The sequence below is a fragment of the Archocentrus centrarchus genome, chromosome 16 (assembly GCF_007364275.1).
Source record: "Archocentrus centrarchus isolate MPI-CPG fArcCen1 chromosome 16, fArcCen1, whole genome shotgun sequence".
Lineage (NCBI taxonomy): Eukaryota > Metazoa > Chordata > Actinopteri > Cichliformes > Cichlidae > Archocentrus > Archocentrus centrarchus.
In genome coordinates, this window is record NC_044361.1 from 11490550 (window position 1) to 11505598 (window position 15049).

Genomic DNA, 15049 nt, shown 5'->3' on the forward strand with positions numbered 1-15049 from the left:
GGTATTCCAACCGAGTAGAGGTCATCTTTTGCCACCCCGCCCAAAGGAGGGACCGCTGCACCAACATCGTTAAAGGCCCTGCTTTCACCCCAGACCAAAATGACATATGATTTTATCTGTACATATTGGCAAGAGTTTGTGGTGCAGAGCGCTGGGAATCCTATCTGAAACTGTACAAGGTTTCAGCAGATACGTACTTCATGAATGTTTCTTTTTTTTTTTCAGGCTTTTACATAAAAATCTTTTGATTGTCTTTTGCTTGACTTACTTTTGAGTCCAGATGCTGCAAGTTGGCAAAACACTAGTATAGGTGCCACAATGGAAAGGTGGGAGAAATCCCAGCATGTCTCGGTGATTATGAGAAACAAAGAAGCATTTGGTGCTGAGACAAGTATTTATTTTATTTGCATCTTTGAGCTGACCCAAAATACATTTACAAATGTTTCCCATTGAAAGTTCACATGGTGATGGACTGTGCATGCACTGCAGATAGGCTCTGATCTTTTTTCTTTTTTTTTTTTAACCCTCAAATACACCACTACAGTTCTAATACAGCCATCCCAAATTGATGTTTTTTTGCAAGCCAGGATCAGAACTACATCCTTCCAACTGGTTTTATTTAGCAACAGAGTGGACTCCTCGGAAGCTCAGCAAACATCGGTGATGGAGTTTTCTTGTGCAGCTCACAAAACCCTTCACGTCACTTTAACAAATTGTTTACAAAGTGACATACTGGGTGCAGTTGCTCCAAAAAAAAAAAAAAAAAAAAGTTTTCAAAGAACACAAAGAAATAGCCAAATCTGCAAAGTGAGTAACGTTCAGAAGATATTCCAGATGGCTGTTTTACATTAAAACCATGAAACTTTCTCTGGGGTGCAGATTTGAATTTAGGCCATCCTGTCAAGAATTCTGGGCCTTATACCCCTTCCTTTAAAAATCCCAGGCAGTGCCACGGGGAAAACATCACTCTGTTAAGTTATTATTCACACTTTGAAGTCCTTCTCACCTTCCTCCTAAACTCCACTGATGAGTTGAGCTCAGCATTTAAGGCACAAATTAAAAGCAAAGACCTTGAGGCATGGGGCCATCTGGTCCTGCGTATGCCTCGGCTGTACATTTCATTAGCAGGCTGATTATTCTTTCCCCACAGCATGAGGACTAGTGATACTCTATATACAGTAGTGAGAGCAAGAGGCAGTGTGGTGCCTTTACATCACTTTGCATGCCTGTTTGTAAACTGTAAACTGAGCATATGGGAAAGATGTTTCCACACTGAGCAAGTACCAAAATAAGGTACAGAGAAATCAGTTTATACTGTAATCTCACTAAATAGTTTTCACACGAAACCGCAAGGAATGAGAAAGACAAAAGAATGGTGTGTGGGTCAAGGTGCTATGTTTTAACATGCTCCACAAGGTAAATATATATATATATATATATATATATATAGCTCACTTGGGAGTAAACTGAAGTGTCAGCAAGTGCCAAAAAATTGCTCTGATAGTGTTTTTCACCCTTTCACAAATCGCCATGAAGAAATACAAATTCCATTTGTCAAAATGGAATCTTAAGCTTAGGCCAGACTATTGTGGTAATGTAATTTGGACATGCAGCTGCACTGTAGACAATGATCTGGCAAACAATGAAAGCACCTGTATTCTTAGAATAGAACAAATCATTGCACTCAAATGCAGCAAATGTAGAATCACCATTTGATGCCAGATTCAGACCCGTTAAAGCTGAATCTAATTATATTTTTATAGTATCGGTGCATCAAATGACTAAATGTAACGTGAAGTTTAATGCGAATGTGAGTCACTTGTAGTGACAAAGCCACAGAAGGTCATGCAATTGGCAGCTGCCCTCAGCTCTATGAAGCATTTTAGCAGTTTTTCCCCCCTAAATTGTTTCTAATGTTTCTGAGTTAATGCTAATGTTCCTCTGTTGCAGCTGGAGATACAATCAGATTGCTAAATTGTCACCTATAAAGCAAAAGTATAAAAGCAGTAACACTTGTTTTGCAGCAGTTAAAGAACAGAAAAATTAATAGCTTTAACATTAACAGATATTATACTGCATATAAAAGTAACATTTCTACAAAGCTGTCAACTTGAAACTGTTGCAGGTACACAAAATGTGTTTTAACGCAATGCCATAGGTGTGGGTATTTGTAGACCTCAGAATATAAAATGTAGGGACCCCATCTGCTAAAAGCTTACTGGGAAGATTAAAATTAGTTTTAAGTATTGTAATACTTTCTTGAAGATAATGACAGAGTTTGGTGATAGTCCAGCTCTGTTACAACTACCGTACAGTATGTGCAAACTCTTGAGCCGCCCCTCATTTCTTTTTAGTTTGCCTCCAAGCATTCAGACTTTCTTGTAATTGTTTTAAAATGGTCTTGAGCAATAGTTCTTCAGGCTTTCTGAAGGTCTTTCAAAGTTTTCTTTGGGCTGAATCAATTTTAAATCCCTTTTCTTTAGTTGACTCTACCAAGGGTGGAAGCATTCCTGTCAAGAAGTATCATAATTACAACAACAAATGGGCTCAATAGCAAGACCCGAAGAGGCCAATGCAAGTTTTACTCTTATTTACACAAGCAAAGATGTAATCGGGATTCAGGTCAGTAATCACAGGCAAGTATTTTGCAGCTTGGAGGTGCTGAACACTAGAGTACCAGAGGACTGCCAGAGAAGAAAGAACAGGTTAGCAGTGAGTCTAAGGAATGAATTGTGCTTGGAGTATTTTGATTGAATTCTTATTTGGGTCTCTTTTCTGAGTTGCAGGTGGAGAAGGCACATGATGGTTTTCAGTGTTGATGAGTAACTGCGAGATCTTGGTTTGCAGGTTCAACTGGAGGCAAGGACAAAATGAGCAATTTCTTCAGGTTGCAGGTAAGCAGGTTCCAGCCGAGACACACTGAGAGGAACTAGGAATGAAGATGAGAAAACAAAGTCAGGAAACTAGGAAGCGCTTACTAAACAAATTACAATGTTTGAGAGCCTGATTACCACCATGAAGGTGACGATAATCTGGCAAAGAGTTGAGGTTTCAGCTGGGCTTTTATTCCAGAGGAGTGATGAGAAAATGGGAAGCAGGTGTGCATGCTGGATCAGAAAGTAGGGCAGAACAGCAAGCCAGGGCACCGTCCACACTCCACCTGAGAGCAAGAGAAACAAATCCTTCCAGATGGCCTTCCAGCTCAGTCAGGGTGTGTCTAGTAAAAGTCAGAGATCAGAGAGGGACCCAAAAAGTTCCACCCACCAGTACCCCCACTTTTCTGGAAGGTTTCCTTTTTTGGCTTAACTGGGCAGGTGTCAATAAAGTGCCCCGACTGTCAATAATAAATGCAAAACCTGGCATTAATTCTCTGCTGTTGTTCTTCAGGAATTAGTCTAGCTCTACTTAAATGCATAGCCTCTTCCAGTGGTTCCCCTGGAAGAGTTTGGAACGGGAGTACCGGAAATGGAAAATGGAACAGGTGAAGGAACTTCCTTGATGGGATCTGTAGTTCTCTCTTGCCCACTCCTGCAACTTGTTATCCAGTTGTGTGGCCAAGCAAATGACAGTGTCTAATGTTGTTGATCCACCAAGAGAGACCAACCAATGTTGGAATAATCCCCTAAGAGCTTCATCATTCCAGCTGCTTTTAGCAGCTAGGATGCATAATTCAGTAATCTGAAACACTCCGATTGCACTGGCATAAATTTAATAGGTGCTTCACGGTGGCTTATGCTTGCAGTGGATGGTTAAAAAAGTTCTTCAATTCTGCTCGAGTAAACTGACAATGTAAGAAATCTTGGATTGATCTGAGGTAAATGATTAAGTGGTATGACTAAAGGCTGGAGAACACTGGAGAAGAAAGCCTCCGCAGAGGTCTCTCTCTCTTCCAAACATCCCAGGAGTTGGGGATGCTGGAGTGGGAGGGGTTGCACTTACTAAGTTGCAGGAGTGGTAGATGATCGTTTCAGAGGACAGAAGCGACAGAGAATGGGCAAGCAGGTGAGTATTCCATGTTGAGTATTAATGAGGGATTGCCAGATTTTGGTTTGCAGGTTAATCCAACTGGAGGCAAGGAGATAAGGGATTATTTCAAGTTGCAGGTAAGGAGGGTCCGGCCAAAGCGCAAAGGAGGAAGTAGTAACAAAGACAGGAGAAACGCGCAGGAAACTAGGGAGCACTTACTACACAAGTCACTAAATAAGACTCCTGATTACCACCATAAGGGTGACGGCAATCTGGTGAATCTGGTGCCAGGAGTAAAGTTTGGTGGAGGGGGCATTATGGTGTGGGGTTGTTTTTCAGGAGTTGGGCTCGGGCCCTTAGTTCTGGTGAAAGGAACTCTTAATGCTTCAGCATATCAAGACATTTTGGACAATTTCATGCTCCCAATTTTGTTGGGACAGTTTGAGGATGGCCCCTTCCTGTTCCAACATGACTGTGCACTAGTGCACAAAGCAGGACCATAAAAACATAGATGAGTGAGTTTGGTGTGGAAGAACTTGACTGGCCTGCGCAGAGTCCTGACCTCAACCTGACAGAACACCTTTGGGATGAATAAGAACGGAGACTGAGTCAGGCCTTCTCGTCCAACATCAGTGTCTGACCTCACAAATGTGCTTCTGGAAATATGGTCAAAAACACACTCCTAAACCTTGTGGAAAACCTTCCCATAAGAGTTGAAGCTGTTATAGCTGCAAAGGGTGAGTTGCGAATACTTTTGGCACTGTAGTGTACAATGCAGCACTATCAGTCATGGATTGGCCTCCTTAGGGCCCAGATTATTGAAGCAGTGTGAGATCATCTTGACAGAGAACAGAACAAAAGGCAGCAAACATCCATAGAGCTGCTTTGAATGTCCTTCAAGAATCCTGGAGAACTATTCCTAAAGACTACTTATAGAAATTACAGGAAAACTTGCCTAAGAGAATTCACTCACCAAATATTGACTTTCATGCTTGTTAGAATTGGTTTTGCCTTATACATTGGATTTCCATTTATGTTTGCATGTTTCAATAATTCGCTGCACCCATTTTCCTTGCAAAATGAGGGGACGCTCAAGACTTTTGTATAGAACTGTATGATTCACAATCTGTTGCATAATCCTAACAGACACACAAAGACATTTGCGGCATCATGTTGAATGTTTTGGTTTTTTGGCCTGTCTTCTAATGACTTCCTGACCTAAAACTTTACAGTCATACCTAAATACTTAATTGGCTAAATGATCAGCACATATCTCCTCACACAACAGCTGTGAGACTGGTTGAGGGCAACATTGCTTTTCACCAGTTCTTATAAATGGAATCAAGGGCAGATCTCCAGCTACTGTTTTCATTGTCCACAGAGTTATGGTTTATCATAACTCAAGATTTTCAGAAACATGCAGTAAAAAGACACAGGCTTCCAACCACAGCCGTGATTGATTCCATGCTGAAATCTGAAATGGCACAACATGGACAAGAGGTTTCACAAGAAAAGCTGATTTCCTTATTGATGTGTCGATAAGACGGAAAGGCCTTAAAACTTCCCAGTAATGGCCATGTGATAAAACTCTACAACTTTTTACAATTTTACATCTTTAAATCAATCCAACTTTAACAGAAAACCATCAGCTCCTCTTCAGATATTCCTTGCCTGCTGAACATGATGAGCAGATGGCTGAAAAATCAAAACAGGTGCAATAAATACAATCTAAATATATTGAAAAGCAGCAAAATATATCCGTAAAATATGTTACCAGGCCTCTTCAACAGATTTATTTTTTCCTTCTGACATGACAGTAAATCCCAACAAATCCAAAGCACCAGACCAAATGCTTTCACCAATTCGGTATCTTTTATTTTCCTTAAAATCCACAGATCCACTTTATTAGTACAATAAGTTCAGTTCATGTCAAACTAAATAAAGATTGGAGCACAGTTGAACACATTCAAATCAAAAGTAACAACACAGACAGGCAGTCGGTCATAAATTAAACCATTTCCCCCCGCAGCATCCAAGTTTAATTTAAGAGATAGCTAAATCATGTACATTATGTTGAGGTTCACCGAGCAAATGAAGTCACTGTTGCCTCGCTGAAGAACAAGACTCTCTAATCTAGAGATATGGTAACAGTCTTTAGGCTTTAGGACACAGAAGAACATGGACCCCATCTGGTTACTGCTTTCTGATTGGATGGTCAACAAAGTGTCTTTCCTGGCTGCTCTCCACTGTCTGGATGAAAGAAGAGGAAGGAGGGGAGACCATCGAGTTTAGGGCTACATGGAGTTGGCTCTGGAAAAGGAGAAAGATTGAATACGTGAAGACCTTGGCGAGGCGCTGTGGATGGCAGATGAGGAGGAAAAACGATCTGGATGGAGATAGTGAACAGTGAGGATGAGAGGTGACATATCTTGGATCCAATTGGGGATGTCATAAATGCCTCCTTCTGTCTTATAGGCCAACATTTTAAAGGCTATAACTCAAGGTGACAGTAACAATTATAAAAAAAGAATTCCATAACAGTTCTCAATGTATTATTCAACACTTCTGGAAATAATCAAAAGCCAGAATCAAGCTTTCAGTATTAGATTCACATGATGCGGTTACACAAATCCAAGGGCATACCCGTGTCGTGTACGCCCTGTTAACACTTGACATTAAAATCAGTCTTGGGTGGTCTGATTACAAGGCGGTAGGTATAAATGCAGGTGTGAATGCACCCAAAATATATACTACGGAATGCTCAGAACTTTCCAGCTTCACATCAGGCACACGCACGTCCCCCGACTACACTGACAGATCTGTGTCAATTTATTTGGTCTCCTCTGTTAAAAACTTCCACAGCACTGAGGCCCTATCCACAGACACTAAACACAACAAGAGGCAGACAGTTTGCACTGTTAGAGTAACAAATGTGGAGGGGTGTTCCCAAATAATTTGTACATAAATAGTTGTGGTATTTGTTTCCATTTGGAGCTGTAAAATTTAGGTTCAGAGAAAGTGACCAAATCTGTTCCCTTTAACTGGATCAGACCACTTTAAAGACTTACAAACTTGCTAAAACCAAATTAGGCTACAGAGAACCATTACCCTTACTGTATGCAGACCCGCACGTGTGCATTCATCTCCTGAAAGCCCATTGTGAGCCAGGAAAAACCCTGTCTTCATTGGAAGTAATAAGATGATATCATCATCATCCGAATAACTCACATAAGATGAACTGAAACATCTGTATTCTATACCATGCAGAACATCTGTGGAACCTGTTAATTATTACTAGACAACATTAAAAGTGCAGTTATAGAGTTAAGATGCATCAAAACGATGCATCAAAAATTCTCCAGTGCTGCTGAAGCTTGACCCACGCAAGGGGTCAAACTTTATTTTTCTCATCTCGAGTCCATTAACTTTATGGAAGAACAATGTTTAATAGCTGAAGTGCTGTATTACACAGTCCCATGATAACAAGATCACCATGGACTGGAGACAAGAATAAAATGTAATCAGCGGTGCTGAGCCATTTGCTTTCAGATGCCTTGATTTTTTATTTTTTCTTGGTTATAAAACTCTGTTCAATTGTTCCACCTGAAAAAAATTATTTGACGGGAACAATACCATATGTTGCATTACTCCTAGAAATGACTTTGCTGGTCATTGCTGGTTGCTAGTTGTAATGACAACATTTGTAATTGCCAAATTTGTGTATTAACTTGCACATAAACAGCCACTGCAATCATCCTCTGGCTGCAAATGCACAAGATATTTAGCAGTGAAATAAATAAAATACAACCTTGCATGGCAACAAGGCAGTATGATTTCCTCTAATGACGATTCTTGCTCCTGAAGGTAGGTCGTGTTAAGTCACCTTTTCATGTTTTCATAACTGCATTACTGATATAAATAATGCATATTATAGAGGAGCTTTTGGCAGGCTTTAATATACACTAAGAGTTAGAAAATTACATAATGTTCCATCATAAATTTGCTTCAAACAAAGCTGTCAGATCTCTCCTACCTGACCGGGGGGGGGGTTTCAGTAGTTGATCATCCTCTTGATTGCATCAAAGCACTTCCACTTGTCTGGGATGTAGAAGGGCTCAAAGATGTGCGGGAAGGGGGTGTCATAACCGCATACCCTACTGATGGGCGCCTCCAGGTTAAGAAAGCACTCCTCCTGCATGATTACAATAAACGCCATCATCATTATTATTGTAATTCATCATTCATTCCGACAGGAAAGCTGACATGTTCAGACTGCAACAACTCTGGAAAACATATTTAGCTCCTGCATGCCACACATACATTCAGTCAAAATATGGATTGACTAAGGTTCGGCCAGCAGAAACCCCAATGCCACGATACTGCAGTAGATGTGCAAGGGACTGATTGAGCCGAACCTGTTATTGTTTCAGATAAAAAGAGATTAAATGGTGGAAATGAAAATGTTCAGTAAGGCAAAGATAAAGCTTTTCTTAACGTGCTGTGCACAATCCTCTCCTCTAATTAATTATCAGAGCCAGAACACAACACATGTATTTTTTGTTAAGCATGCAGCAGTTTTAAAACTGTTGCTATGAATTTTGTGTTATCCTGATCCTGTGGAAGAGATTAAACAGATTTGGATAAAAGAAAAATGTTTTGCTTTGACAGAAACACCAAGTGACAATTTCTCAAAGTGAGAAAGTGACAGCATGTGTTTGGCTTGAAGGGGTTTTTCTGGCAGTTGAGCCTGCGTGGCCATTTTTTAAGCCTCTCCACCAAAGCAAGATCATCATCACAGCTAGTTCCTTCACTCAGTAGTTAGATCGGTGTGTGTGTGTATGTGTCTTTCACCTTGGCAGGACAAACTCTCTACCTTTGTATTCACTGAACTATACATAACTTGTGTCCGTGCCAAATTTGGGGCAAGAGGAAAATGGTATTTGAGAATTAAACAAACTTTACTTTCATTAATATGAATAACATGAGTCAGCATGGCTCATTCAGACTCCTCAGAGCAAAGTATTACTCAGGCAATTTGGACAGAGTACAAAACAAGCCACGACTCGTGTCTCCATGGTGGCTTCTGACCTCTTCCCGTGGAGACAAAGCAGAATGAAGTTGGTCAAAAACACTGAATGGGACAAACCCCCTGATGAGTTACACGAACACACTTGGATGCCTGCACACAGATTTGCAGAAACAGACCTGAAGTGCACCCTTTCAGATTTGACTGAGCTGCGAGCAACTCAAGCAAAAAAAAAATTTTTTTTAAAACAAAATAAAAAAAACCTCAGTTATCTGAGGTTAGAGTCTGACACTGAATGAATACAGTCTTTGTTTTTTGGGTTGTCTTTTTTTGTTGTTGTAACACTGACAGCATCATTAACTCAGCCATGCATGTAATTTTGCATTATGAACCCACCAACTGGCTGCCATGGAGCACTGACATTCAGCAGGGCAGGACTTGTATGTTTCACACTATGTTTTTCATTTCTTCTACTACATCTGGCAGAGTCCAGGGGAATGTCAGACTTGATGAGGAGATCTTTTGTGCTTCAGTGATTTTACAGTCTATAAAAGTGCAACGCAACAAGAGAAACCAAGAGCAAAAGATTACTACTATGTGTGCCTGTGCGGCGCTGACATCAGTACGGGGGAGGTTTCCAATCAAGGCGCAAGACTGACAAATAGGAAAACAAATCCAGAAGTATCAAATGTAAAAAGCAACAAACTGAACAATAAAATCATCAAACTTTTGGCTCTAAGCTTTACAGTAGAGGGGGATACTAATATCAGTTCATACTGGACGTGTGGAAAAGCAGTGACAGTAGTGTTAATGTATGATTTCTGGTGTTACACAGAATTCAACCATGGAGCCAACCATGTAAACCGGTGTACTAAAGAAATATCCAATCAGATCACATTTAGATCAACGATCTCATTTTCCTGTCACATTAAACTGCCCATTCATTCAAGAGCTTCAAATCGGTTTTTGTTTGTTTACATTTCAAAAAGTGTGGTTGCGCTGGTTTATGCATTTCTCCCTCCTCCTCTTCCTCCTCCAAATTTGACAAGACAGGAGTTGTAAATGAAGGCCAACTGCTGCTCTGCATTACTTTGCTCTGCAACTGCTCCACATTTTATTTTTAAAGAAAAACCACTAAAGTCTTCATGAAGCAAAACATTCTTGGAGCTGCAAAAACTATCCATTAAAAAAAAAAAAAAAATACATGCACCACAACAGAAAAGTCTCATTTAAATGCAGGGTCATGCAGTCCTGGTCTTCAAAAGTGCTAACTATGATGGTAAAGGAGGGGGACTGTTACTTTTTATTCATCACATGAACTGGATATTCAAATGTATAACTTACAGACTGCAAGTGCGGTACTATGAGCTGAATTTATATCAACTTGAAACAAATTATGGATTTATTGAAATTTGTTCTAACTTCACTATTTGCACAGTAACAGACTCAGAAGGGACCGTTCATTTCGAGACCTAAAATCAGAAGAGATGATCAGTAAATAAAGTCCTGTTTAGTGGTCACAAGGCCTCTCATTTTGGCTCCAGTAAAAATTGAAACCTAAACCCCAAAGGGAGCTCCACCTGATTTACTACAAAGTGCTTTTCCTACTACTGGCACCATTATTTGTCCGACATCTGGACCCAGTGCCCTACAACAGGGGAGTCTGCTCCACCCAGCTAATTAACTGTGATTAGCTTTAATGAATGTACACCAAACAGAGACAACTACTTCAACAAGCCTTCCTTTCCTCTTCACTCCTCTGTTTCCTCCTTTTCTTGTGGACTCCAGAATAACCTGAGACTGATTCTAGCAAACAGGCTGTGGCAGATATTTTTCCATTTCTTACGTATTGCTTTCATGTGCTGACAAATGTCCATGGCCTTAGGGTCTAGGAAAAAACAAAACAAAACAAAAAAACATTTCTTCTGAATGGTCTTGTAAAATGTGAAGCTTTCACTGAACAGTGGTGCTACATCTGCTGCAGACTGCAGGCATGTTTTACGTCTGCTCATGCAGAATGTGATGATTTGCAAACCATTTAAAACTCTATTTAGTTGAATTGAAGCTTTTTTTTCACCCTTTTTTCAAACATTTTTTTTTTTTAAATGATGAGACGGGGCAATAAAAGGCTGAAATCACAACCGGTGAATCATTTCACACCTAGGCTGCCTGACAATACATCAGCAATATGCTGAGGTATAAAAAGAGAATCCTAGAAAAGTAAAGCAGCAATTACAATCTGTTGCAGAAAGAAACATGGACAGCTGGAGACACCATGACCTGTTCTTTGAAGTCCGCCTGAAGGGCGCATGTGTAATTGATACATCACAAAGTAAGTCTCCACGGGCGAGGCCATGTGGTCACAAAAAAAAAAAAAAAACCTGGCAGGCACACGGACGTCTGATCAGAGGCTCATGCTATCATCTGATGATGAAATTTACATCACTCAGACACAAACAAATACGCACTACTTGGTGAAAGACTACATGGGGAAATAGTTTTGATATTTTTAAATACATTTCCCTCTGTCCCTCCCTCCACTCAACCATCCATCTAACCACTTATCTGGCTTATATGCAAACAGAAGACCAGCACCCTCAATGATATGGAGTTGCATTGATGTTTATAGCATGAGTAATTTCTGCATCTGTGAAGGTACCAATAATACTTAAGGACATGTACAGGTTTTGGAGCAACACGTGCTGTTTATTTAATTAATTAAGAGTTATTTAATCGAGACAACGTCAAATCACATCACCGACTGGCCCAGACTTGTCACCCAATCAAAAAGATGTGGTTGACAAAGGAGACGCTGAACTGTTGAGCAGCTGAAATACTTTATCAAAGAAGACAGGGAAAATATTTGCTTTTAAAAGTGCAGCAACTGGTTTCCTCAGTTCCTAAATGCTCAGCGGGTGTAAAATTTCCTGAAAAAGCAGTATCTTTGTGCTACTGCTTTTTAAAACTGAAATATAGGGTTTCAGTGATATGTTTGTTGTTCTGTTCCAATTTTTAATTAACATTTTTCACAATGTGACATTATTTTGGAATCTGGGCCGTCTATTTGGATGTATACATTAATTAAAAGACCAATTCTTCAGTGTTGTAAATACACCATTAATACATGCAATAGCTAGCAGCTAGCTCAAACAAGTAACTGAGTTTTTTTTTTTTTTTTTGGGGGGGGGGGGGGGGGGGGGGGGGCAAAGTTGGTTCTCATTCACTGAAAAACCTGCAAACTTTATTAAGGCAAATCTCAGTGTTGAACAGGAGTGTGCTTGAATAGACAGCCTGGAGCAAAGCTCTGGCACTAATAATAAGATTTTATCTTGTTGGGTCCGGATCAGTCTTTTTGCTTCTGTGCAGCATTGACTGAAAAGCTCTGCTTTTTTACAGTATTCATTTGACAGCGGGATATGCAGTGAATGAGCTTTTGTCCAAGGTATTTATAAAATGATGAATTTCTGCTGAAGACCAAAGAGGGGAAAAAAGTACCACGCTGCATGATGCTTTCTTTTCATCTCAGGGTATTAGTGGAAGTGACAATGTGATTACCCTTGTCCACTGAGATTACAACACTGAGATCTATTCTCTGCCCGACTACAGACAACCAGTCAGACGGTACCAGGGAGTTTGGTCTTTTGTCTGGTTCAGAGCTGTAATCTCCTCTAAATAAATCTACTGGAAGTGGGAGAAAAGTACAGCAGTTTGACTGCCTGCCATTCCGGCTGGATGGGGGATAGCCACACAACTCAGATTTCATTTAAATCTGTGTTTATCTTATGAGAGGTGCATCATTATATGTAATATACTTGAATGTCAAAATAAAAATATGTCAACAGGGCAGTCGCAGAAAGCTTGAGTCCTGCAGTGGCGCAGGATTTAAAAATACTACATAGCGGGGGCTCAGGATCAAAATGATGATATTTAGATTGTCAGAAACACCCGCAGATTGGAGGTTACAGTCAGACGGGGGTATAAAGGAGCCAATATCACATGCTATATCAGCTAAGAAAATACCAAGCCAAACCAGCTTGATTTCAGTTAGTGTGCAGTTCATGACTTCTCGTCACGTTTGTAAATCTGCCCCAGTGACGATCAGACAGAAGGACACTTACAGCCTGTGAGGAGGTCAGATAATATCTCCGTTCTCATCTTTACTTACACACTGGTCAATGGTAAGATGATGCTACGTAAAATGTATTTTCATGTCTTCAACATGTTTGCAAAGTGCAGCTCAAATATTTCATGGTGCTAGCTAATGTTACTCCTTGTTAACAGGTGCTAAGTTAAACTTAAGCTAACTTACCTCGGATCGGGAGTATGGCAAAAAAGGCTCAAAGTATCAGAGTGGTAAGTATGACATGATTTTGTTGTACTGTTAGAATTAGATCCATAGAAAAGCTGAATTATACTGCAGACTTTCACCACACACAGTTTTTCTTTCAAGTCCTTTTTCTTCATGCTGGCTGTTTGAAAAGGCCTCTGAGAATTTATTGGATATTAACACAAAAACATTTGCATTCCATAAACGCCACTCCATTGCTCCGAGTTTCTATCCTTAACAGAAAAGCCCTTGAGCTCTAAAGGATCCACTTTAAAGAAAAAACATGGAGGCCTCTAACTAAAGCTTAGTGGTTGCGATGGCAATATGAAGTGTGGGAATGGCACACAAATAAATAGACTGTATCATGACAAATGCCAACTGTTTGATCCATCTTGGTTCAGTCAGCTTTCCTTTGTTGACAAATCTTGGGGCTGCTATTGTGTTAGACTTTCAGTTTTATTTCAAATTCAGACATACTTTGCAACTATTTCTGCAAAACAATGCCACAAGATCCTGAAAAAGTGGAAACTGTATCTGAACTCAATAGCGAAGCCATTAACTTGTATTATTTACCTGGTGTGGGTCTCGTGAAGTTAAGCAATTGATGATAATGAGCGGAAGCAGACCTCCTTAGCCAGTGCAGTATATGCATCCAATCAAATCTTCTAAAGAGGCCTTCTTGTTTACACATTGGACTTTAAAGGCAGTTTAGTGTGTCCCTTGATGGAGAAAGACATGTTGGGGCTACCACTGTGGAGAACAACGCCCCAGGCCTTGAGCTGCTTCTCATTCAGTCAAGCCTGACAGGCAACCAGTAGCCTGATTCTGATTTAGAAGGCATTTATGGCACAAGATGATAAGGCCTTCATCCTTGGCTAACACCACGTGGGCTAGAGTGGAGATGCCAGTTTTTGAATCCTGTCATAGCAGAGTACCACAGCTCAACAGGGCTTCCTAGGCTGGATGTTTGATTCTGTTAGGTTTAATTACACAAGAATAATAGAAACCACTACCAGTGGAACAATAAGCAGGGACTCAAAGGGGCCTGTGAGTAACTGTTAAACCCCCTCCGTGACAGTGCCACATGATTCAGTACAATGTCAGTTGTGGTTGGAGAGTGAAGTTGAAAAGTTTGAGAACACCAAACATAAGTTACAAAACTACCATATATGATACTGTGCATAGGTTATGTTAAGTGCACTTCTGTCTAATTGCTTGAAGCTGCCAAGAGCTCTTGTAGTTCACCGTGGTCACAATTATGCAGCATTTTATTATTTCCAAATGATCAGCCAAAGTATGTACTTTTTGGAACCTGAATCTACTTCGGTCATGTCTGCAGTGGTTTTATAGAAGGAGGATGATTCACCATTTCTCTCTGTGCATCCCTGAGGTCCACAAAAGCGCCGTCCTAAGCCACATCTTTCTGCCCTACTCTATCCTATCCAGTTATCAGTCAAACACTTAGAAAAGCCCCAAAATGACACATCATTATAGGGGTCAGATCCAAGGCCTGATAAAGTTAACTTGCCAAGTCCGACCAAACACTCCTCTGCTCATAACACAAAACAGAAGATCAAGTCCATGTAAGAATCTTTCTGCAAGAGCCCAAAAGTCTGAGGTAGATGGGTAGTAGTTGAATCCACACTCCTGAAATAACAGACTGAAGTTTAAACAGTGCTCCCAGACAACTGAGCCCAGACTATACAAGCTTTACTGACAACCAGCTTATC

General features: G+C 40.4%; 1 protein-coding gene across 2 annotated transcripts in view; it reads right to left on the bottom strand.

Annotated features, from left to right (window-relative positions):
- Positions 1 to 5819: 5819 nt before the first annotated feature.
- The window catches only part of bckdhb (branched chain keto acid dehydrogenase E1 subunit beta), a 57739-nt gene continuing 48509 nt past the window's right edge, over positions 5820 to 15049 (bottom strand). For both annotated transcript variants that reach the window (XM_030749809.1, XM_030749808.1), the window contains 2 exons: positions 8000 to 8158; positions 5820 to 6276 (listed from right to left, as the gene is read on the bottom strand). In XM_030749809.1, the coding sequence (XP_030605669.1) occupies positions 8018 to 8158 (141 nt within the window). In that variant the 3' untranslated portion in view covers positions 5820 to 6276; positions 8000 to 8017. The remainder of the gene's footprint in view (positions 6277 to 7999; positions 8159 to 15049) is intronic.